The 26,089-nt window shown below is 36.5% G+C and overlaps 1 protein-coding gene across 1 annotated transcript; it reads right to left on the reverse strand.

The window, feature by feature from the left end:
* Positions 1-22,276: 22,276 nt before the first annotated feature.
* On the reverse strand, positions 22,277-23,352 carry LOC100672859 (putative olfactory receptor 8G3). Its single transcript, XM_010601416.3, has one exon. The coding sequence runs from the start codon at positions 23,304-23,306 to the stop codon at positions 22,371-22,373; it is 936 nt and encodes a 311-aa protein (XP_010599718.1). The 5' UTR covers positions 23,307-23,352; the 3' UTR covers positions 22,277-22,370.
* Positions 23,353-26,089: the final 2,737 nt, after the last annotated feature.

Here is a 26,089-nt window from a genome sequence, read left to right on the forward strand (position 1 = left end):
GTCCAGTACAGATTTGGACAATAATAAGACAATAGCAAAGCAGAATAATAAATAACAAAAATGGGATATATTGGATGGAGAAATATTACACCATATGCATGCATTCGTAACTCAGTTTTTCAAGTTCTAATAAGGCTTTTTGAATGAGGCAAAGAGGAAATGAGTCTGACAAAGAAGGTATAGGGAAGGAGAAATCAGAAAAAAAGGCTGTTCCAGATTAGAGATGCAAAAAATCTTGATCTTATAGCTACTGTAATTTATGCTATGATTTATGTTGTTTATTGACAGAATGGGAGAAAAGATGCAGATAATCAATGTTGGTAGACGGTATTTTCAATACGGTTGAGGACTGAGTTTTTATCAATTATATGGGAGAAGACTAGGGAAGGATGTTGATGGCAGCAGTTGGCCCCAGTATTCTTGTAAACTTTTTATTTCTCCCAACGTGTATCTAAATGATACACATGAGAGGTCTCAGGTGGAATAGCAATAGAAAGGCCATGGAAATATGAAATAATATCAATAAGATCACACCAAATTATTAAAAATGTTGATACCCACCCACCCACTGCTGTCGATGATAGATGGACTAAAAATACCTCACACAATGTAATAACCAAAAATATTAGATCTAAAAAAATCATCCTTACATTATTCCTGTTCACAAAAATGTTCTTTTCTCTAGCATCTTTTTCGAGGCAACATTCACATCCTTATTCCTCAGACTATAGATCAGGGGGTTCAGCATAGGCACAATGATGGTGTAAAACATGGAAGGCACTTTCCCTTGGTCCATGGAGCTGACTGGATGATGGCTGCAGGTACATGAATGCTAGAGAACTATAGAAGATTGCGACAGCCAAAATGTGGGAGCGATATGTGCTGAAGGCTTTGGAGCTGCCCTCAGTGGAATGAATGTGGAGAATGCTAGCAATGAGGAAGTCATAAGACCCAAATATGGTCAGGGTTGGGGAAAAGATATTAAATGCACCAAAATCTAGAATCAATAATTCTTTGACATAAGTACTAGAATAGGAGAGTTTTAAGACAGGAAGAAGGTCACAAAAATAATGATTGATCACACCAAATTTGCAGAAATGAACCCTATTATGAGCTGATACACAAATCAGGCCTACAATATGTTGTTGTTGTTGTCGTTGTTAGGTGCTGTCGAGTCAGTTCTGACTCATAGAGACCCTATGCACATAAGAACGAAACATTGCCCGGTCCTGCGCCATCCTTTCAGTCATTGTTATGCTTGAGCTCATTGTTGCAGCCACTGTGTCAATCCACCTCGTTGAGGGTCTTCCTCTTTTCCGCTGACCCTGTACTCTGCCAAGCATGATGTCCTTCTCCAGGGACTGATCCCTCCTGACAACATGTCCAAAGTATGTAAGATGCAGTCTCGCCATCCTTGCTTCTAAGGACAGCAAGGATGTCCTTCTGGTTGTACTTCTTCTAAGACAGATTTGCTCATTCTTTTGGCAGTCCATGGTATACTCAATATTCTTCACCAACACCACAATTCAAAGGCGTCAACTCTTCTTCGGTCTTCCTTATGTATTGTCCAGCTTTCACATGCAGACCTACAATATAAACCCCCCAAATCAGGCAAAAATCGACCTGAGAAGACATAATGACCTTATAAAGTAGTGGGCTACAGATAGCAACATACCAGCCGTATGCCATTGCAGCCCGCATGCAATATTCTGAGACAGCAAAAATGAGGAAGAAATAGAGCTGAGTCATACATTCAGGGTAGGAGATGGTGTTCTTCACTATCACAAAGTTCACCAGCATTTTGGGAGTAATGACAGTGGAATGGCAGAGATCAATGAAGGACAAACTGCTGAGGAAATAGTACATGGGAGTGTACAAGTGCAAACGTAGCCTAATCAGTGTGATCATGCCCAGGTTCCACCACTCTGGCCACATAGACTACTAGAAAGAAAAGACAGGCAACCGAAGCTCTGGCTTGTCTGTTAGCCCAGCGAGGATGAACTCAGTCGCTGTGGAGTGATTTTCTACAGCCATTTTCTTCTGGGAAATTTCTAGAGGGGAGAGACAAAGGCATGGTTATTGGATGGCCACCTTTGTTAGTCCTCATTTTAAAAGGGGTCCCCCATATAATTTATTTTCAGTTATTTAGTGTTCCTCTTCATCGCTATATGATCCTTTAAATGTATGTCCATTTACCCAATAAAATTTGTCTTAATGTAATATTTATTTTGCCTTATTTAAATGTATTAAATTTCCTTAATTTAAATACGCATATAAAATACTTCAACCATATTCATGGTCATTTTAAATCCTCTAGGTGTCGGGGTTGTATCCTTTCACTATACCTAGTCAATCTATATGCTGAGCAAATAATCTGAGAACCTGGACTATATGAAGAAGAAACAAGCATCAGGTTTGGACGAAGGCTCATTAGCAGCGAGGGTTATGCAGATGACACAACCTTGCTCGCTGAAAGTGGAAAAAAAAAAAAAGCGAAGAGGAGTTGAAATACTTACTGATGAAGATCAAAGACCACACCCTTCAGTAGGGATTACACCTTAATATATAGAAAGCAAATATCCGCACAGTTGGACCAATAAGCGACATCATGATAAAAGGGGAAAAGATTGAAGTTGTCAAGGATTTCATTTTACTTTCCACAATCAACACCCATGGAAGTAGCAGTCAAGAAATCAAAGGACACATTGGATTGGGCAAATGTGCTGCAAAAGGCCTCTTTAAAGTGTTAAAAAGCAAAGATATCACCTTGAAGACCGGTGCGTGTGACCCAAGGCATGGTGTTTTCAATGGCTTTATGTCCATGAGAAAGGTGGACCATGAATAAGGAAGACCAAGGAAGAATTGATGCCTTTAAATTGTGGTGTTGGTGAAAAATATTCAATATACCATGGACTGCTTAAAAACAGAACTTATCTGTCTTGTAAGAAGTATAACCAGAATGCTCCTTAGAAGCCAGGGTGGTGAGACTATGTCTCACATACTTTGGACTTGTTATCAGGAGGGATCAGTCCCTGGAGGAGGACATCATGTTTGGAAAAGTAGAGGGAGAGGGAAAACATGAAGACCCTCAATGAGACAGACGGACACAGTGGCAGCAACAATGGGTTTAAGCATATCAGCGATTGTGAGGATGGCTCAGGACCGGGCAGTATTTCGTTCTATTGTACATAGGGTCGCCATAAGTCGGAACCAACTAGATGGCACTTAACATTAACAACAACAGGTGTCTATTCTATACTGAACATTTCAATGATCTTTTTTTTAAAAAATTAAATTTACTAGGAGGAAGTGAGAAAAAAACAAAAACAAAAAAACAGAGGATACAGAATTACAAGTGTGGTCTCTATTCTATTAAGCAGTAAACAAAAGATTAAAAGATTATATTCATCAAGAAAGATTCCAAATGAATTATAGTTAAATTTAGAAAAAAATATAAAACACCTAAATTTTTCTCCCTCACATCTAAACCAAATAATCTCAAAATAAATCATACATCTAAGCATAAATGCTAAGCTATAAAATTTCTGAGAGAAAACACTGAAGAAAATCTTCAATACATTGGAGTAGTGCTAGTGCTAGATTTCTTAGAAAGGGCACACACATATATAAAATCTAATCATTAAAGTGTATAAATTTTATACTATACAAATTAAAAAATGTTCTTCAAAAGACACCATTAAAAAATTATAAGCAAGCCAAGGACAACACATATATTTGACAAGTTTTTTTACCCAAAATATATAAATACTATTAACAATTCAATAATGTGAAGACAATCAACCAAATTAAAAAATAAGAAAACAATTTGAATAGATATACCACAGAAGAAAGAATACAAATAGTTAATAGGTGCATGTAAAAATGCAAAAACTGTTAGTCATCAGGGAAGTGAAAATTAAAACAATAATTAATAAATCAATAAATAATAAATTCCCACAATGTAATAACTTAAAAAAAATGCACTATCAAAGTTTGGTAAGTTATGGAGCAACTGGAACTCTCATACGTAGACGGTGGGGGATGTACATTGTCCAACCACCTTGGAAAACAGTTTGGTGATTTCTTAAAAAAGACTAATCATATTCTTATAATAAACCCATAGCGACCCTATAGGATAGAGTAGAATTGCCCCGGAGAGTTTCCAAGGAGCACCTGGCGGATTCAAACTGCCGACCTTTTGGTTAGCGTCCGTTTTTATAATACAGTTCAACAATTCTGCCTCTCAGTGTTCACCAAGGAGAAATGCAACACATACATATGTCTACATAAAAATCTACACAAAAGTGTACATGGCAGCTTTATTAATGAGAACACAAAACTGGAAACAGCCCAAATATTCGCCAATAATAATAATAAATACCATAAATTTATAATAAAATAATAATCTTCATTTTTTTTAATCTAATAAAGAATCAGCAAGGATGAAGATCTAAACAAGTTTCACCAATCTGAACCACAGCAGACAATAAAACAACACTTTTTTTTTTTTAAGGACACATTGCACCTTTACACAACTATTAATACATTAATATGTTGGGCCTTAAAGCAGCAAGCTACAATGTCTTTCAGATTTCTCACCAGTCTTTTCATCTAGGAAAGTATAACAACAATCTTACATATTTTACTCTAAAATATGGGAAAGAGTAACAGCCATTGTAATTTTAAAAATCTCTTGGATAACTAGGATAACATGTGGAAAACTTTCCCTTGATAATGGAAATGAGCCATATGTTTTCACTACCTCTTTCTTTATAAAAACCTATTCATTATTCTACTGAAGATGCTAGGGGGTCAATAGGGAGAGAACAATAAAAAAAAAATTATAAAGCTCGGAAAGGAAGAAAAAAACTATTATTTGAATGGTAGGTAGAAAGATCAAGTTAATATAGACATAATTGAGTGGTAGAAAAATCAAATTAATACGGAGAACAAATCTTTGAAAATAAATTAATTCTGGAAGATTTCTAGATGTAAGGTAAATATTTAAAAAAATTTTTTTCAAAATTCTGTTTGATTTTAGCATGTTAAAATATCAGAAATAATCTCACTTTCTGTGCGTGCATGTGCGCACGTGTGTGTGTGTGTGTGTGTGTGTATCACTGGAATAAAATTGCTAACATTTAGTTAGGATAACGGCAGCTATATTTATATGAGACCAATCTCTAGTTCTTTGTGTAGGGTTTTCAGTAACAGGTTAAATTTCTTTAATAGATATTATTTATTCAAATTTTTGTTGTTCTCAGCTTTCCTAAATTGAAATTTCAAGGTATTTTTCCATTTTGATAATCATCAGATTTATTGGCATTAGATTTTTCATACTTCTTTTAGCTTTTTTTTAATATTTGCAGGTGGTGCAGTGCTATTTCTTCATATATGAATTCAGTAATTTGTGTTTCTTCTGCTTTTTCTTGATCACCACATGCTAGAAATTTGTCAATTTTGTTAAACAATTTAATAAACAATTTTGGACCATGCCAATTTTATGAATTGTATATTGATTTTGTATTTAAATTATTACTAATAACCTATTTTATCTTTTATGCATTTTTAGTATGATTTCCTGCTCTTTTCCTGATGTTTTGATGTGGAAGATTTCCTGTCCCAAGACCAGTATTAATTAGTGAGTCTGAATTATTGATGGTTAGGTTTAAAAATCTGAAAATTTTTGCAAACCAAAATAAAATAAACAAAAAAACAAAACCACCCAAGTAATTCCAATAACTACTAACCAGGTTTGGAAACTACTGGATTAAGAAAGCAACCTAAAAGGGAAGTATTGCTTGGGGAGAGCTGAATTCCTGTTAGGGGATGAAAAAAATCAGAAATGAATAGTGGTGTTTATTATACAACATCGTTGTACTGTACACATAAAAATGATGACTAAAATGTTTTGTTAAATATATTTCTTTGCAAAAAAAAAAGTAAGAACGCAACATCAGTGGTATACTTCAAATGGAGAGCTTCAGGACTTCTGCCTTTTTTTTTCCTTCTTCTTTTCCACCTACCTTACAGTATAACCAAAAACCAAACCCAGTGCTGTCAAGTCAATTCCAACTCATAGTGACCCTATAGGACAGAGTAGAACTGCCCCGTAGAGTTTCCAAGGAGTGCCTGGCGAATTCGAACTGCTGAGCCTTTTGTTAGCAGCCGTAGCATTTAACTATTATGCCACCAGGGTTTCCACCTTACAGTACATACATATACATATAGTTACTTCCCTCATGAATCTCATCCTCTAAATTCTATCCTGTTACATATTTTGCAATATTTCGGTTTAGAAAGATGTTGATGCCTTCATCATCTAACTTAGAGTTGAAATAAAACTGAAAGGAGTAACAAAAACAGTGAATAGTTGAATCGATCATTAATAAAACCCAACAGGCCTGTGTTAAGGAGTAGTGAAATATTGTTGCGGAGACTTGATATTAAGGAGGTATAATATCATTATGTCCCTAGGTGGTGCAAACAGTTAATGAGACCCTATAGGAGAGACTAAAGATGCCCCAAACGGTTTTAAAGCCTGTAATCTTTGTGGAAGCAAACTGCCACATCTTTTTTCCTTGGAGCAGCTGGTGGGTTCGATTTGCCAACTTTTCAGTTAGCAGCAAAACAGTTAACCACTGTGACACCAGGACTCCTTGTCACTGAATTACATAAGGACAGAAAAAAATAGACTTTCCCTATTATATACAATCTAGGTAAATAAAGGATTTAGTGTATATGGCAAAGACAACAAAAGATCTGAACATAGTCAATTAAATGAGATTGTAATTACCTTATATCAAAATGTGACATAAGGTCACTGAGAATCAGACAGCTCAAAGGTGTTTCGTTGTGCCCTTTTCCTTGTTTTCATTACACAGGTGATGAGAGAGGGTGTAATTAGAAAGGGCACTGAGACTTAAACGCTATGAATTTTTTCTTTCCTCAGCTGAAGTTGGAGTTGGAGATTACCAGTCCCCTGTGGTATGATGCACACTCATTGGTCACTAAAATTTCTAGACACTGAGAACAGTTAAACCAAATAAATTGAAATTTAGCATGGTAAAGATTTGTTAAGTTCTTCAAAAAAAAAAAAAAAAAGCAATTCTTGTTTTGCATACAACATATAATGTTTTAGTTTACTTCCTTTGGGGGAAAAAGAGTAAGAGCATAATTCTTTATTGACTCAGTGAATCCGGTTAGGTAACTGGCTGGTTAATAATGCAGTTAGAATTTCAGCTTGCATTTATACAAATACAATGTCTAGAATATGATGGATAATAACACCTACAAGATCTATACCATAGTGTCCCAAGTGCAGTTTTCTGGAACCAGAATTCCATAACAATGCTGAGGTGTTGGCTACTGGGAATGGCCCTGTGGCATTCACAGACTTTTAGCTGGTCATGATTGGCCACAAGCACCCTTATCCACTTACTCCATTATGCTATACAGATAGTATCATTTTCTATGCGTGCCATGAAGGAGCTCTGGTGACTGAGGGTTAAGCACTCATGCTAACCGAAAGGTTGGCAGTTTGAACCCACCCAGCAGCTCCGTGGGAGAAATACCTGGTGATCTGCTTCCATAAAAATTACAGCCAAGAAAACCGTATGGGCCAGTTCTACTCTGTCATATGGGGTGGCTATGAGTTACATAGAACAGCAACAACAATGTGTGTGCCATGAGGTTTGAAAGCTCTGTGCTATAGTTTTTGCGTCTAGAGTTTTGTGTTTACTTATGTATGTCCTTTTTAAAGACAGACGTCGACAGGATGGAAAGAAAATAGAAGTTGTGAAGAGATGAGAAAACATTTGAAGGTAATGGGAAAATTAGCAACCATGTTCATATAACTGAAGAGAATCAAAAGGGAAGAAAGATTTTGTGTATTGTGCTTGAAAATTTTAACTATATACCTTTTACTTAATATAAGGAAAAAGATCCTAATAATTTAAGTTCTTAAAAATGGATTGAGCTACATATTCCTACTCCTTGGATAAACTCAACCAGAAACTAGATGATGATCCAATTTCAGAGACACTGTAGAAAGTATTTCCTTCATTGCACTTAAGATAAATTGTGAATAACCATACTATTTCTTGCCCTTCTCCAGTCTTAGATTATAATTGACTTCTTTCAGTTTCCAGAATATGTCACTTTCCCCTAGATAACTGCCTTTTTATTTGATCTTCCTTTTAAATGAAATAGTCTTACCAGCCCTCTATCTCCATTGTCTGGCAAAATATTATTTCTTTTCATGTCTCATCTAAAATTCACGTAACCAGGAAAATATTCTCCAAGTCCTTGGAATAAATTGGACTTTCTTACTACTTGCTCAGAAAGCAACCCGTCATTTCTACAATAGTACATTTTTAGGCTGTGATGTATAATATAAGCTAAATGATGGACCAGTCAGTCTTATTTTCCTTTGAATTCCCAGTGTCTGGCACATCATAGGTGCTTAAAAGGTATTTACAAATAAGTGAATGAATAAATGAATAAAATCATTGAGAAGGATATTTGACTAAATTTCCATAGAAGTTATTTCCAGACCTAGCAGTAATTCAGGTCATAAGGGTGGGGTGAACACACTCACTTTTCTTCTGCTTGGAAGCCTCAATATCAAATTTTATATGCAACTTATTCTCTTTAACTTGGAGGGAGAAAAATGGCAAGAATGTTGGTGTTGGCCGCCTTAGGTAGCCAGCATTCTGTTATCTTTAGTGCTGAGAGGGCAAGGCACAGTTCTCAATGCAGAGTCACTTTAGAAGGTGATCTGCATCACAGGTCAGCATCTGCAATTGCAAATTTTCAGTTTGCATTTCTCCAGCTTTGGGGTAGTACACACCCTCACCTTTCACTTTCACCTGAGCAGTTCTGATTGCTGGACTATGAAGGTTTGCTCTCTCTCTCTCTCTCTCTCTATAGGCACAAAATCACATGGGGAAAAATACTCTCCAAAGATTTTTATTTCTCAGGGAAACAAGACTTGGAGGAAAAGTGCAATTACAGTTAACATTTCCCCAGTTGTCTGACCTTTTCTTTCAAGTGGGAGTCCCTGCCAAATCCTGTTATTAATTAGTAATAAAGATTTGAGCATAGGGATCACCTGGAAGTTTTGTTAAAATGCAGATTCTGATTCAGCAGGTGTCAGTGTCGTTTAAGATTCTGCATTTCCTACAGGCTTCTATCCCAATTTGATTAGCAGATTTCAGAATATCAGCGCAGCTTGGACCTCTTCCTTCAGTACTGTCAATTACTGATCATATGCTAGCTACATCCTGTAATGGTTGAATGTCGATGAATTCTTTTTGGTACAGTAACTCTGTCTAATCTCTCAGTCTTCTTTTGATGCTTCCTATATTGTTCAGTATTTTCCGTGTAGAATCCTTTGGTATCACGACTCGAATCTTGAGTTATTTCGTCAGGTCTCTCAGCTTGAGGAATGCTGAGTGTGTTCTTCCCTTTTGGTTTTCTATCTCCAGGTCTTTGCACATGTCATTATAATACTTAGTCTTCTTGAGACGCACTTTGAAATTTTTTGTTCAGCTCTTCTACTTAATCATTTCTTCCATTCGCTTTAACTACTTGATCTTCAAGAGCAACTTGTATGGTCTCCTCTGACAACCTTGGTCTTTTCTTTCTTTCCTGTCTTCTTAATGGCTTCTTGCTTTCTTCATGTATGATGTCATTTCACTTTTCTGGTCTTCAGTCATTAGTGTTCAATGCATCAAATCTACTCTGGAAATGGTCTCTAAATTCAGGGGGAATATACTCAAGATCAGAAACCCTGGTGGTGCAGTGGTTAAGAGCTATGGCTGCTAACCAAAAGTCAGCTGTTCAAATCCACCAGGTATACTCGAGATCATATTTTAGTTCTTGTGGACATGAGGTATTTCAACAAAGGGATGCAATGCTGGAAGTGCTTACTCATCTATGCCAAGAAATTTGAATAGAGCTACCTGGGCAACTGACTCGAAGAGATCCATATTTGTACCCATCCCAAAGAAAGGTGACCCAACAGAATGCGGAAATTATGGAACAATGCTGTTAATATCACACAAAGGAAAAAATTCACTCAAGATCATTCAAAAGCAGCTGCAGCAGTACATCAACAGGGAACTACCAGATATTCAAGCCAGGTTCAGAAGAAGACATTTAAGAAGAAATATCATTGCTGATGTCAGATGGATCATGGCTGAAAGTAGAGAATACCAGAAAGATATTTACCTGTGTTTTATTGACTATGAAAAAGCATTGGACTGTGTGGTTCAAAACAAATTTATGGATTAATATTATGAAGAACGGGAATTCCAGAACACTTAATTGTGTTCATGGCGAACCTATACTTAGACCAAGAGGCAGTCATTCAAACAGAACAAGGGAATACTGCGTGTTTTAAAGTTAGGAAAGGTGTGCTTCAAGGTTGTATCCTTTCACCATACTTTTTCAATCAGCTCGACTGTATGAAGATTAAGAAGACATCAGTATTTGAGGAAAACTCATTAACAACCTGCATCATGCAGATGACAGTATCTTGCTTGCTGAAAGTGAAGAGGACTTGAAACACTTATTGATCAAGAGCAAAGTCTATAGCGTTTAGTATGGATTACACCTCAGCATAAAGAAAACAAAAATCCTCACAGTAAGCTGTACAATAAGCAACATCACAATAAACAGAGGGATTTAATTTTACTGGGAACCACAATGAATACCCATGGAAGCAGCAGTCAAGAAATAATTGAAGTATGCATTGCATTGGGCAAATCTGCTGCAAAAGATTTCTTGAAAGTGTTAAAAAGCGAAGATGTCACTTTGAGGACTAATTTGCACCTGACTCAAGCCATGGTGTTTTCAGTTGCCTCATACACATGCTAAAACTGGACAACGAATAGGGAAGACCAAAGAAAAATTGATGCCTTTGAATTACAATGTTGGCAAAGAATATTGAATATACCATGGACTGCGAAAAGAATGAACAAATCTGTCTTGAAGAAATACAGCCAGAATGCTCCTTAGAAGCAAGAATGGCAAGGTTACGTCTCACAAACTTTAGACACATTATCAGGAGATATTTGTCTCTGGAAAAGTGAAAAAGAGGAAGACCTTCAATGACATACGCTGACACAGTGTCTGAAACAATGGGCTCAAGGATAACAAAGATTGTGAGCATGCCCCAGGACTGAGAAGTGTGTTGTTCTGTTGTACATAAGGTTGCTATGAGCTGGATCTGACTGGATGGCACCTAAAAACCTCAACAAGAGGATCAGGGCACATTCTGACAAGTTATATTGTTAATTTGAAAAAAAAAAAAAACCAGACCTGTTGCCATCAAGTCCATTCTGACTCATAGAAACCCTATAGCACAGGGTAGAAGTTCCCCATACAGTTTCCAAGAAGTGCCTGGACCTTTGGGTTAGCAACCTTAGCTCTTAACCAATATGCCACCAGGGTTTCCATATTGCTAATAGGGCTAGAAATATTAAAATAATGAATTAAACCATTTATATTCTTGTATAAAAATGTTTTATTTTATTTTATATGTAAATATTCACTCAATTCAATAAATAGGTACTTTATTTAAAAGTTGAGTGAATCTATCTGTAATTGCATTTTAGGTGTCCAAAGTAAGTGAAAATTTGGAATATTAATGCAACATTTAACAGTCTTGTGATCCTTATTAAACTAAATTCTGCTTGTTAATCTGTATATTTAATGGAAATATTTTATTATTAGAACCTATATTCCCCGTTTCTTATGTAATTTCATTTTTTTTTTCCAAAACAGGCATAATTGAAAGCAGTCTTAGACTGCAGTGTGAATCAAAGTAAATTTGAACAGTCACATATGGGAAACTATTATAAAATAAAGTTAAATAAATTTGAGTCAATTATTTTTAAAGGAGGTTAAGATTGGACTGAATTAGTATTTCTCAATTCTGACTATACATTTTAAACCATGAAGGAAGTTTTTAAAAATCTCTATACCAAGGCTGGAAACCCTGGTGGTGTAGCGGTTAAGTGCTATGGCTGTTAACCAAGAGGTCAGTGGTTTGAATCCACCAGGTGCTCCTTGGAAACTATGGGGCAGTTCTACTCTGTCCTATAGGTTATTTTGAGTCGGAATCGACTCAACAGCAACGGGCTTGATTTTGCTTTTTTATACCAAGGCTATCCCCAGCATAAATTAAATAAAAGTCTCAGATTCTGGGACCAGAGATCAATATTTTTTAAACCTAGAGATATGCCTCCCAAACTATAAAGTACATAGGAATCCAACTGGAGATCTTGTCAAAAAGCAGATTTTGATTTAGTAAGTCTGGTGTGGAATTTGAGGTTATACTTTTTTTTTTTTAAATCTCTGAGGTTTTGCCAATGGACCACTCTTTGTGAATCAAGGTATCAGACTCTCTTCTATTATAATTATGTCAAATTTGAGTAAGTTCTCCCATGCTAAGACATTAGAAAATTCTTTAAGCTCTAAAATTGTAGTGACTGCGAGATTCTAGGATATCTAAAGGAGAATATGTGTGTCAGGCATGCTACCTCACTACCTCAACTATGGCTTGCTGTTCTTTCAGTGTCCTGAATAAAAGGAATGAAAAAGAGAGTTGCAAGATCAAAATTGGGATGGATATAAGCAAAACTTTTCATGGATGATCATATAATAGTAAAAAATACTCAGAGGCTCATAAAAGCCATTCTTTTAATTCTGCAGGAGACTAAATATGTATTTGAGAGAGAGAGAGAATGGAGACACACAGAGAGACAAATACAGGCACTGAGAGAGAGTTTTAATTATACCAGGTGACCCAATTGCTTTACTGTGGGTTGTTATGTAGAGTTTAGTAGCTCCATTTTAAGAGTTCTACCATCATCCATCCATTTATTTAGTATCCCAATCTAGAACTTCTGTTTATCCTCATGCCTTCTTTTACCTTTAACTCACTTCTCCTCATTCATAAGTCTCAACAACTTTTCAAAAATATCTTGAAAGTCTCCTTTCTTTCTAGTTTCACTATCACTGGCAACCAATATCTATCTTGGAATAACTAAATGACTGCTGACTAGTCTCTTTCAATTTACTTTCATTGTTTCCATTCATTTTCCACAACAGTTTAAGTATGGTATTACTAACATGAAAAACTAATTGTGGCACTTACTCACTTAAAAAAAACTTTGAGTGGCTGCATTCACTTACAAAATAAAGACTGAATTATTACAGTGACATAATGGTGCTCATCTACTCTCTTCTGTGTGCTTTGCTATCCTTGCCTCCTGCCAGGTTGCCTTGAGTTCAACGTGTAGCTTGATTGTATTACCCTAAGTATAGCATGCATGTCTTGTTCTTCACAGACTTTTCCCCTCATCCTTTAAGAAGTCATTTCCTTTCACTTAGTTTATATTTTCTACATGAGATCCAGCCCCAGTCCTTCAGGGGCCTACAGAACCACACTACATTTGCTTGTCAAATGTTAGTCTATTTGTTTTTATGACAGTCTGTTGGACAGAACTCTGTACAAGGAAGCAGGCTTAAAACTGGAGTTGTAATTGTGGTCATTTCTCTTCACTACGTGGGTGGTTAGAATAATGTCAATTAATAAATACAAGGGTGCTTTGACCTATCACAATGAATGAATGGATGATGGAAGACAAGGATGGTAAGGTACATTAAAAAAAAAAAAACATTAAAGATATCATATATTTTTGATGTATAAATTGGTAAACTATTCAAGTTGTTGCATCAGATGAATAACAGAAATGCATTCAATGAGTACGATGATTTGATATGGGGATATATATAAAGCAATTGAATGTTTCAATGATCATACAAAGTCACAGGTGAAAGATGTTAAATATCCTGAATCAAAAAAGCAGTAAGATTACAGAGCAGTCAGATGCTTCTGGTGGTCCCTCTTACAACAAAGACCCAAAAAACAAGTGAAGCAATTATGAGTATAACAAGCTAGGAGCCTTGAACATCAAAGGCAAAGTTAAGAAACCAGACTGACTGGCAAGAGGAGAGAGAGGCAGTTCAGAAGCAGCAAGGAGTTTCCAAAACTGACTCGGCAGAAACCAGCAACCCTTAGCCCTGATCCCCTGGTGCAACTGCGGCAGGGCTGGTAGTAATATTCAAGATGCAGTTTCCTTAGCCACAGAGAGCCAGCAGTACCGAGTCTACTCATGCCTCCGGAATCTGCGAAGAAGAGTGTCCTCGGCATAATTGCCTACATTTAATTACCGCACAGATCTAATAGCTCCTCTTTTGAAACAACTCTCTTCCATTTATCTGATCCCTCCTCCTTCTGCCTCAGGCCCCGAGCCCAATTCAGTGACAGTCAATTTTCCTGGGCCTGAGATAGGTCCTGCTGTGCACCCTGAGCCATTCTCTTGCCCTTGGTAAAAAACGGGGGAAAAATAATCTGCTAGCTCCCCTAAACTGGGAAATTAGGGAAAAGTCAGCTCCTGACAAGGGCACAAGCATCCACAGACTTTGAATGCCTTTCACCACTCCATGGAGCAGTGTGGCCCCATTTCAACAGCTAGGCACTTGTCATGGTGCATGGGTGTATATGCCTGAGGTCTGACTTCCGACTTAACAGTTTCAGCTGTGCAATGGAGAGGCAGGTTTTTGACATTTAATACCCCTCCGCCTATTAAGCAAGGTCCTCACCTGCCCACATCAGGGACCTGAGGATTTGTGGCTTCACCCATGCTCTAGCCACCTATAACAGGGGTCCAAGGATAAGTGGTGCCTCCCAGTCCTTACACTTAAAAGCATTGGGTGCCAATGGAATGGCTGCAGAGCCCACCCACCTATAGGCTCTAGAGAACAGGGATACACTTTCCTCAAAAACACTCAAGAGGCAGTTGTCAGCCTCCTGCCCTACTCTGAGTGTGACTCCCTGCTTCAACCAGAAACCTGTGCATATACCAGTCACCATTGTCCCAATAAGATCATAAGTAAGAGCCTGCACCACACACTGGGTGACCATCTACTGGACACCTAAGCTGAATCCATACAGGAAAAGTGAATGGACTCCTAGACTCACATACCTGGTAACAGCTCTAGCCATCTGGTGACAGGACATTAGAGTTCATTAAGCTGCCTCACTCGAGCAGCTTATTTGTGTATATGAAAACAAAACAAAGCAGGAAGCTAGGACACAGTAAACAAACATAAAATAAGTTAATACAACAACTTGTAGATGGCTGGAGTAAACAGTCAATATCAAATCACATAAAGAAGCAGACCATGATTGCGACAACAAGCTACCAAGACAAAGAATTAAGGGATCTTCTGGATGAAGATGTTTTCCTGGAATTACTGGAGGTAGAATACAAAAGATTAATATACAGAACTCTTCAAGAGATTAGGAAGGAGACCAGGCAAAACATAGAACAAGCCAAAGAACACACAGATAAAGCAGTCAAGGAAATTAAGAAGGTTATTCAAGAACAGAATGAAAAATTTAATAGTCTGCAAGAATCCATAGAGAGACAGCCATCAGAAATTCCAAAGATTAACAATAAAATTTCAGGACTAGACAATAGAAAGTCTGAGGAGCAGAACTGAGGAAATGGAAGGCAGAATTAGTGAGACTGAAGATAAAGCACTTGGTACTAACATATATGAGGAAAAATCAGGTAAAAGAATTTTAAAAAATGAAAAAAACTTAAGAACTATGTGGAACTCTATCAAGACAAATGACCTACGAGTGATTGGAGTACCAGAATGGAGGAAGGGAGGGATAACAGGAAATACAGAGAGAATTATTCAAGATTTGTTGACAAAACCTTCCCTGATATGTTGAAAGACAAGAAGATATCTATCCAAGATGTTCATCCAACCCCACATGAGGTAGATCCCAAAAGAAAGTCACCAAGATATATTATAATCAACTTGCCAAAACCAAAGTTAAAGAGAGAATTTTAAGAGTGGGTAGGGATAAACAAAAAGTCACCTACAAAAGAGACTCAATAAGAATAAGCTCGGACTACTCAGCAGAAACCAGGCCATCAAGGAGGCAATGGAATGACATACATAAAGCACTGAAGGGAAAATTGCCAGCCTAGAATCATATATTTAGCAAAACTGTCTCTCAAATATTAAGGTGAAATTATAATAGAAGCTTAGGGAATTTGCAAAAGCCAAACCAAAACTACAGGAAACAATAAAAGGAATCCTCTGCTTAGAAAATCAATCACATCAGCCAGCAACCTAAGAAGGGAACACAGGACAGAGAAAACAGATACCAACCCAGGTAGGGAAATCACAAGAATAAACCAAAATTAAAAAAAAAAAATGCTCAAAACAGGGAAACAGAGACATAATTATGCAAAAAGTACAACATTAAATCTATGACTAAAAAATGTAGTCATAGATCTTTCACATGGAGAGGAAGTCAAGGTGATAGAGACAAAAGATTGGTGTAAACTTAGAAAAATAGGGGTAAATAATAAGGTAACTACAAAGAAGATTAACAATCCTACACATCAAAATAAAGTACAAGAAAAACAAAGACTGAGGAAAAACAACAATGAAACAGGAAAAGACACTTTATAAAGAAAAACTACTCAACACAAAAAGTTAAATGGAAAAAGAAACTGTCAAGAATACAAAAAAAAAGGCATCAAAATGGCAGCACTAAACTCATCCCTGTCAATAATTACGCTGAATGTAAATGGACTAAATGCACCAATAAAGAGACAGAGACTTGCAGAATGGTTAAAAAAAAAAAATCTATCTATATGCTGCTTACAAGAGACACATCTTAGACTTAAAGATGAAAACAAACTAAAACTCAAAGGATGGAAAAAATATATCAAGCAAACAAAAATTAAAAAAGAGCAAGAGTGGCAATACTAATTTCTGACAAAATAGACTTTAAAGTTAAAGCCACCACAAAGGATAAGGAAGGACACCATATAATGATTAAAGAGACAATTTACCAGGAGGATATAACCATATTAAATATTTACCCACCCAATGACAGGGCTTCAAGATACATAAAAACAAACTCTAACAACATTGAAAATTGAGACAGACAGCTCAAAAATAATAGTAGGAGACTTCAACACACCCCTTTCTGTGAAGGATAGGACATCCAGAAAGAAGCTCAATAACGTGGAAGATCTACATGCAAAATCAACCAATTTGACCTCATACACATATACAGAACATTCCACCAAAATGCAGACAAGTGTGCTTTCATTTCCAAAGCACATGGAACATTCTCTAGAATAGGCCACATATTAGGTCATAAAGCAAACCTTAATAGAATCTAAAACATCAAAATATTACAGAGCATCTTCTCTGATCATAAAGCCAAAAAACTAGAAATCAATAACAGATAAAGCAGGGAAAAGAAATCAAACACATGGAAACCGGAAGACATCTGCTCAAAAAACACTAGGTTATAGAAGAAATTATGGACACAATAAAGAAATTCGTAAAATCCAATGAGAATAAAAGCACTTCCTCTCAGAATTTTGGGGCTCAGCTAAAGCAGTCCAGGCAGGTCAAATTGTAGCACTCAGTGCATACATCCAAAAGGAAAAAAAACGGCCAATGTCAAAGAATTATAACTACAACCTGAACAAATAGAAAGAGAGCAACAAAAGAAATGCTCAGGCACCAGAAGAAAGCAAACAATAAAAGTTTAGAACAGAATTAAATGAAATAGAGAACAGAAAAACAATTGAGTTTACAAGACCAAAAGCTGGTTCTTTGAAAAGATTAACAAAATCGATAAACCATTGGCCAGACAGACAAATGAAAAACAAGAGGGGACGCAAATAACCTGAAAGAGAAATGAGATGGACTATATCACAACCGACCCAAGTGATATAAAAGAATCACGTCAGATTACTATGAAAAAATGTGTTCTGAAAAATTTGAAAACCTAGAAGAAATGGACAAATTTCTAGAAAAATACTACCTACAGAAACTAACATAAACAGATTTAGAATTACTAAATAAACCTATAGCAAAAGAAAAGATGGAAAAGGTAATTAAAAAACTCCCCAACAACAACAACAAAAGCCCTGGTCCCAATGGCTTCCCTGGAGAATTCTACCGAACTTTCAGGGAGAGTTAGCACCACTACTAATAAGGTATTTCAGAGTATAGAAAAGGATGGAATACTCCCAAACTCATTCTATGAAACCAGCATTTCCCTGATACCAAAACCAAGTAAAGACACCACAAAAAAAGAAAACTACAGACCTATATCCCTCATGAACTTAGATGCAAAAATCCTCAACAAAATTCTGGCCAATAGAATTCAACAATGTATCAAAAAAATAATTCACCATGACCAAGTGAGATTCATACCAGGTATGCAGGGGTGTTTCAACATTAGAAAAATAATCAATGTAATATACCATATAAATAAAATAGAAGACAAGAACCACTTAATCTTATCAACTGATGCAGAAAAGGCATCAAAGTCCAACATTCATTTGTGATAAAAGCTCTCAGCAAAATAGGAATAGAAGGAAAATTCCTCAACATAACAAAGGACATTTATACAAAGCAACACCCAAAATCATCTTAAATAGGGAGAGGCTGAAAGCATTCCCGTTGAGAACGGGAACCAGACAAGGATGCCCTTTATCACCACTCTTATTCAACATTGTGCTGGAGGTCTTAGCCAGAGCAATTAGGCTAGATAAAGAAATAAAGGACATCCAAATTGGCAAAGAAGTAAAAGTATCTCTTTGCAGATGACATGATCTTATACATAGAAAACTCTAAAGAATCCTCAAGAAAACTACTGAAACTAATAGAAGAGGTCAGCAGAGTATCAGGGTACAAGATAAATATACTAAAATCAGTTGGATTCCTCTACACTTACAAAGAGGACATAGAAAAGGAGATCACCAAATCAATACCATTTACAATAGCCCCCATGAAGATAAAATACTTAGGAATAAATCTAACCAGAGATGTAAAAGACCTATACAAAAACTACAAGACGCTACTGCAAGAAACCAAAAGAGACCTACATAAGTGGAAAAACATACCTTGCTCGTGGATAGGAAGACTGAACATAGTAAAAATGGCTATTCTACCAAAGTAATTTGTAGATACAAAACAATTCCAATCCAAATACTAATGACATTTTTTAATGAGATGGAGAAACAAATCACCAACTCCACATGGAAGGGAAAGAGGCCCTGGATAAGCAAAGCATTACTGAAAATGAAGAACAAAGTGGGAGGCCTCACACTACCTGATTTCAGAACCTATTGTGCTGCCACAGTAGTGAAAACAGCCTGGTACTGATACAACAACAGATACATAGATCAATGTAATGAAATTGAGAGTCCACCTATGAGCAACTGATACTTGACAAAGGCCCAAAGTCCATTAAATGGGGAAAAGACAGTCTGTTTAAAAAATGGTGCTGGCATAACTGGATATCCATCTGCAAAAAAAAAGAAAAAGAAACAAGACCCATTCCTCACACCATGGACAAAAACTAACTCAAAATGATCAAAGGCCTAAATATAAAATCTAAAACAATAAAGATTATAGAAGAAAAAACAAGGACAACCTAGGAGCCCTAATACATGCAATAAACAGTATACAAAAAATTACTAATAATGCACAAGCACCAGAAGAGAAACTAGGTAATGGGAGCTCCTAAAAATCAAACACCTGTGCTCATCCAAAGACTTCACCAAAAGAGTAAAAGGATTACCTACAGGCTGGGAAAAAAAAATTGGCTACAAGAATTTTGATCAGCATCTGATCTCTAAAATCTACATGACACCGCCAAAACTCAACAACAAAAAACAAATAGCCCAATTACAAAAATTGGCAAAAGATATGAACAGGCAGTTCACCAAAGAAAACATTCAGGTGGCTAACAGATACATGAGGAAATGATCATGATCATTAGCCATTAGAGAAATACAAATCAAAACTACAATGAGATACCATCTCACCCCAATGACACTGGCATTAATCCAAAAAAAACACAAAAAAAATAAATGTTGGAGAGGTTGTGGAGAGACTGGAACAATTATACACTGCTAGTAGGAATGTAAAATGGTACAACCACTTCAGAAATCGATTTGATGCTTCCGTAAAAAGCTAGAAATAGAACTACCATAAAAAAAAAAAAAAAACAGAAATTCCACTTATTGAAATATATCCTAGAGAAATAAGAGCCTTCACAGGAACAGATATATGCACATCCATGTTCATTGCAGCACTATTTACAGTAGCAAAAAGATGGAAGCAACCAAGGTTCCCTTCAAAGGATGAATGGATAAACAAATTACGGTGTAATCACACAATGGGATACTCCTGAACTATTAAGGACAAGATGAATCCCTGGAACTTCTCATACCATGGAGGAATCTGGAACACATCATGCTGAGTGAAATTAGTTAGTTGCAAGAGGGCAAATATTGTATGAGAACACTAATATAAGAACTAAAGAAAAAGTTTAAACACAGAGGAAAATATTCTCTGATGGTTACAAGGATGTGGAGGGAGGGAGAGGGGTATCCACTAATTAGATAGTAGACAAAACCTATTTTAGTTGAAGGGAATGACAGCACACACCACAGGAGAGGTCAGTTCAACTGGACTAAATCAAAAGTAAAGAAGTTTCCTGAATACAACCGAATGCTTCAAAGAGCAGATTAACAGGGACGTGGGCTTGGGGACCATGATTTCAGGGGACATCTAGGTCCATTGACATAACAAATGTATTAAGAAAACATTCTGCATCCCACCTTGGTGAGTGGGCTCTGGGGTCTTAAAAGGTAGCAAGTGGCCATCTAAGATGCATCATTGTTCTCAACCCACCTGGAGCAAAGGAGAATGAAAAACATCATAGACATAAGTGAAAGATGACCCCAAGAGACAGAAGAGGCCACATAAACCAGAGACTGCATCAGCCTGAGACCAGAATAACTAGATGGTGCCTAGCTACCACCGATGACTTCCCTGACAGGGAACACAACAGAGAATTCCTGATGGAGGAGAACAGTGAGATGCAGATCTAGGAAAAAAGCTAGACTTAAAATGGTCTCACTGAGACTAGAGGGACCCCGGAGGTTCTGGGTCTGAGACCTTTTGTTAGCCCAAGACTGGAAACATCCCCGAAGCCAACTCTTCATACAGGAATTGGACTGGAGTATAACACAGAAAATGATACTGGTAAGCAGTGAGATTCTTGGCTCAAGTAGACACATGAGACTATGTTGGCAGCGCCTGTCTGAAAGTGAGATGAGAAGGCAGAGGGGGACAAGAGTTGTCTGAATGGACACAGGAAATACAGGGTGGAGAGGAGCAGTGTGCTGCCTCACTACGGGGAAGGCAACTGGTACATAACAAGGTGTGTATAACTTTTTGTATGAGACACTGACTTGATTTGTAAACTTTCACTTAAAGCACAATACATTTTTAAAAAAGCAATAAAATGAGCAGAAAGAAGAAATGTTTTCAAGGTAAAATTTACATGAATTGATGACTGAAAATTATGGGGGAAAAATCAACAGCATGGAAGTGATACAGCTTAGCAGGGTTTGCAGCTTTTATGAGCAGTTGATTCATAAACCACCACATCATTATTGGTATGAAGATAAAATAATCTTATTTGGTTGATTTTATACAAATAGTTGATATCGTGTATAATAATGAGGGTCTCCAAAATGGTCCATTTTGTTTTGATCAGCACAGACCTAAAGAATTTTTATTATGTCAAAAAAGGTGAAATTTTAATGCAGTATATTCAGAGGACAGATAGAGAGTTAGTGATTCTTGGTGTGTAGAGAATCCTTAGGGAGATCTAAGACCTCCTACAGTTACCTTGGTCTGAGTAGCGCTTTGAGTAAAATCGTGAAATTTGAAGTCAAACTTCCAAGGTTTGTTTCCAGGTTTAATTGCTAATTGTTTGAGGCTCAAGCCAGGTTGTCCAAACTCCCTAAGATTCAATTCTTTTTCTTTGAAAGGGAAATACTACTTGTATGTGTCCTGGGGGAATATTGTAAATATTAAATAAAATGTTGCACTTATAGTGTTTGGTACAGCATTTGACATTTTGTGTTATCTCAATAATATATGTTACTCTCATCAACATCATTTTTTTAACATATTATTATTAAAAAATGAAACAATAGTTTCTGTAATTCTAAACCCCCTTTGATTTTATTCTCTATATTTCTTTACAGTCTGTGTAATAAAAGCTTGAAGGAAGGTGTGGCCTGAAAAGGTATTTTGGACATGTATTATACAGGGGAAGAAGTGTCAACAAACCTACAATCTTAAAGAATTAACTGAACAAATTATATATATCAGCAAAGCAAATATCTGTTACTGATAGGACATCATGGCATTGATTCTATTCATGAGTATGCTTTACTTTCTAGAATTTTCTTGAGGGCAAATTTAACATCCTTATTCCTCAGGCTGTAGATCATGGGGTTCAGCATGGGCACAACAATAGTATAAAACACAGAAGACACTTTGCCTTGGTCCATGGAGCTGACATTTGATGGCTGCAAGTACATGAATGCTGCAGAAACATAGAAGATTGTAACAACTGAGATATGGGAGCTGCAAGTACTAAAGGCTTTGGACCTGCCCTTAGTGGAGCGAATGTGGAGAATGCTGCTGATGATGAAGATGTAGGAGGCAAGGATGGTTAAGGCAGGAGTCAATATGTTAAATGCACTCAGAGTCAGAACCAATAATTCATTGATATATATGCTGGAGCACGATAGCTCCAGAAGTGGAAAGAGATCACAGAAATAATGATTAATCACATTGGTCTTGCAGAAAAAGAGTTTCAACATAAATCCTGTATGAATTGTAGAGCCAATGATGCCCAAAATATACACTCCAGCTATGAGCCAGAAGCAGATGTGATAAGACATAATAACATTATAAAGCAAGGGATTACAGATGGCAACATAGCGGTCATATGCCATTGCAGCCAGCATATGACTCTCTGCAATAGCAAAAACAATAAAGAAATACAGCTGAGTCATGCATTCAGGGTAGGAGATGAAATTCTTCTCTGTTACAAAGTTCACCAGGATTTTGGGGGTAATGACAGTGGACTGGCAGAGATCAATGAAGGACAAACTGCTGAGAAAATAGTACATGGAGGTTTGGAGGTGAGAACTAAGTCCAACCAGTGTGATCATGCCCAGGTTCCCCACCACTGTGACCACGTAGATTCCTAAGAATAAGAGGAAGAGGGGCAGCTGGAGTTCAGGATATTCTGTTAGCCCAGAGAGAATGAACTCAGTTACTGAAGAATGATTTCTATGGTCCATTTTCCTCTCAGTAGGCTCTGAAAAATAGAAATAATTTCACTGTGTGTGTGTGTAATTGTATACTTATGTGTATGTGTGTGTGTGGAGGGGAGGAAGTAATTCTGTGGAGATCTTTACTTTCACCCTCATTAGAAGACATTAATATTCCAGAGATCTTTTGAGTCTTCTCTGACTTTGGAGAATCCAATGATTATGGTTGACCACAGGAGGAATTACAGACTTTAACGAACTTATAATTAAAAAGTTTATGAATTTTTAAGGGAAAATTTAAATTTGTAGATATTTTTGTCCATCAAAGTGAATGCTACTAGTGATTTTTTTCTCAAGACTTTTTCTTTTGCTCCTATATTCCATATGTATATATTAACATCATACATATTAAAAAGCAGAATTTTACATTTTCATTTGATTCTGAATAAGGAATAGTTACAAAAATAACTTAAACTAGTATTATGTTCATAAATTTGTGAAAACTACTAATACTAGTCTAAGTTATTTTTCTTACTAGAATCCTAACTCAATAAAAGGACTGGGCTGCTACCAAGATCTTTTCATCTTGAGACTTTGTGGCTATTTGTCCCTGCTTCCTTCTCACAGACTACAAGGCAGGGACATAACTGCCTGGCTGATCACACATTTATAACTCAAGAGCTTCACCAAGGGTGAGGAATTGTCTTCTAGTCTTTCTAATTGAACAATCCCTGTGAAGTAATATAACAACCTAAATTTAGGTCCTATATTCCATCCCTGTGTCCTGGGGAAAGTAGACATGATTGGTCCACTACTTTAACTTCACTTCATAGCTGAAGTGGTAGATGTTAGAAGATCATACATATTAGTAAAACATATGAAGGATTTTGGTAAACAAATAAAACCTGTCTCGATGCTGGTCAGTTTTTATAATCACATTCTACATCTGTTTGCTACGGAAGTTAATGATTGTGAAAATGTTGATTAGTAGAGCACGTGAAACATAAAATTATGGAATTCAGTCTAAGTACAATACTAGTCAACAATTTGATGTAGATTTTTACAAAGACACAAATCCTTAGTCTACATTTACAAAGAAAACAAACATCCTACAAAACAAATTCATAGTCCTACTAAGACTCAAGTAAAAACTGTTTAGCTGGGATATGATATTTGGGATATAAAGAAACTGGGCAATTACAGGAAAAAGATTTAAAAACATTTCCTTTTGAGGAATAGATAAAAGAACTGAGGATATATAACTAACAAAAAAATGCTCGTAGCATTTGATAGCTATCTTCAAATGTTTAATATGTTGTTGTATTAAAGAGGTGTTGAACTTTTTTTAAAAGAGCCATGATTGCACAATGGTTAAGAGCTCGACTGCTAACCAAAAGGTTGGCAGTTTGAGTCCACCAGCTGCTCCTTTGAAACCCTGTGGGGCAGTTCTATTCTGTCCTATAGGGTTGCTATGATTAGGAATTGACCTGATGACAATTGGTATGGCTTTTTTTTTTTTTTTTTTTTTTTTTGGTGATGCAGTGGTTAGGAGCTTGACTGCTAACTGAAAGCTTGGTGGTTTGAACCTACCAGCTACTCCACAGGAGAAAGATGTGGCCGTCTGCTCTGTACAGATTGTAGCCTAGGAAACCTATTTGGCAGTTCTACTCCGTTCTAGAGAGTCGCTAGGAGGTGGAATTGACTTAAAGGCAATGGGTGTTTTGGATTCTTCTTATATGTCTTCAAGAGACTGAAGTTAAAACAAACTGCTGGAAACCATGGAGAGATATATTTTGTTTTACAACAAATGAGAATATTCTAGCAGTCATACATATCCAGAAATGAAATCAATTGCTTTAGTGTGCAGCTACATACTCACAATTAGACCTGTTCAAGCATAGCCTGAATAACCACTAAGCGTATATATTGTTCAAGAACAAAAGCACTGGATGGAACATTGGATATATCATCTTTAATACCACTTTCAATTCCAGCATTTCATGATTTTAAAATTTTGATGAGCACTGATATTGTTAGATAATCCTGCGTTCAAATCTCAGGTCACTCACATACTTGCTGTGTGACCTTGAGAAAACTAGTTTCACTCTCCAAACCTCTGGGGGGGGAAAAAAAAAACAGAGATATTAGAATCTACCTCTTGATGGTGTTGTGAAAACTAAATAAAACGACACCTGGAAGATACTTAGTACAGTTATTGGCTATTGACAAGAACTTAATAAATGTTTGTGTAGTTCCTTTAACAGCAATCTACTGAGTTTCTCTCTAAAATGTAAAATGTTTTTCATTTGCCCAGTATTTACATTCCCATAATGATGGCCATAATTTATATTCTTAGCATATCTTTCCTGTTGGTCCTTTATAATTTAATATATATAATAATACAGAGATTCACAATTATTTTACTGAATATTAAACTCTTAAAAGTCATCAGTATTCTCTATGGTCTATAAATAAAATTCAGACCAATTTTCATGTCATTCAAAGATTTGTATTACCTAACAACAAATTATTTTTATTATAATTTCTTCTTTTATTTCCCAACAAGTATTGCATACTTTCAAAGAGTTCAGGGCTGTACGTTGTTCTCTTCCATTGTTCTGGAGGGGAAAATGATTCTGATGATCCTAGTGAATAGTTCTGAATACTAACCTTGCAGTACTCTTTGATACAGGGTGAGGCATAACCTAAGTCTCCTTTTCTGTTTGTTTTGAGTCATTGATCTTGATCTCTTATGAGGCTGATGCCCAAGGCCATTGAACTCTTTGCATTGGTTGGTTGATATGACAGAAAGA

This window comes from Loxodonta africana, chromosome 15 (assembly GCF_030014295.1).
Source record: "Loxodonta africana isolate mLoxAfr1 chromosome 15, mLoxAfr1.hap2, whole genome shotgun sequence".
In the NCBI taxonomy this organism is placed as follows: domain Eukaryota; kingdom Metazoa; phylum Chordata; class Mammalia; order Proboscidea; family Elephantidae; genus Loxodonta; species Loxodonta africana.

Bases quoted from the DNA above. Each gene is read 5' to 3' on its own strand.
- LOC100672859 (XM_010601416.3), bottom strand. From the start codon at position 23,306: ATGGACCATAGAAATCATTCTTCAGTAACTGAGTTCATTCTCTCTGGG.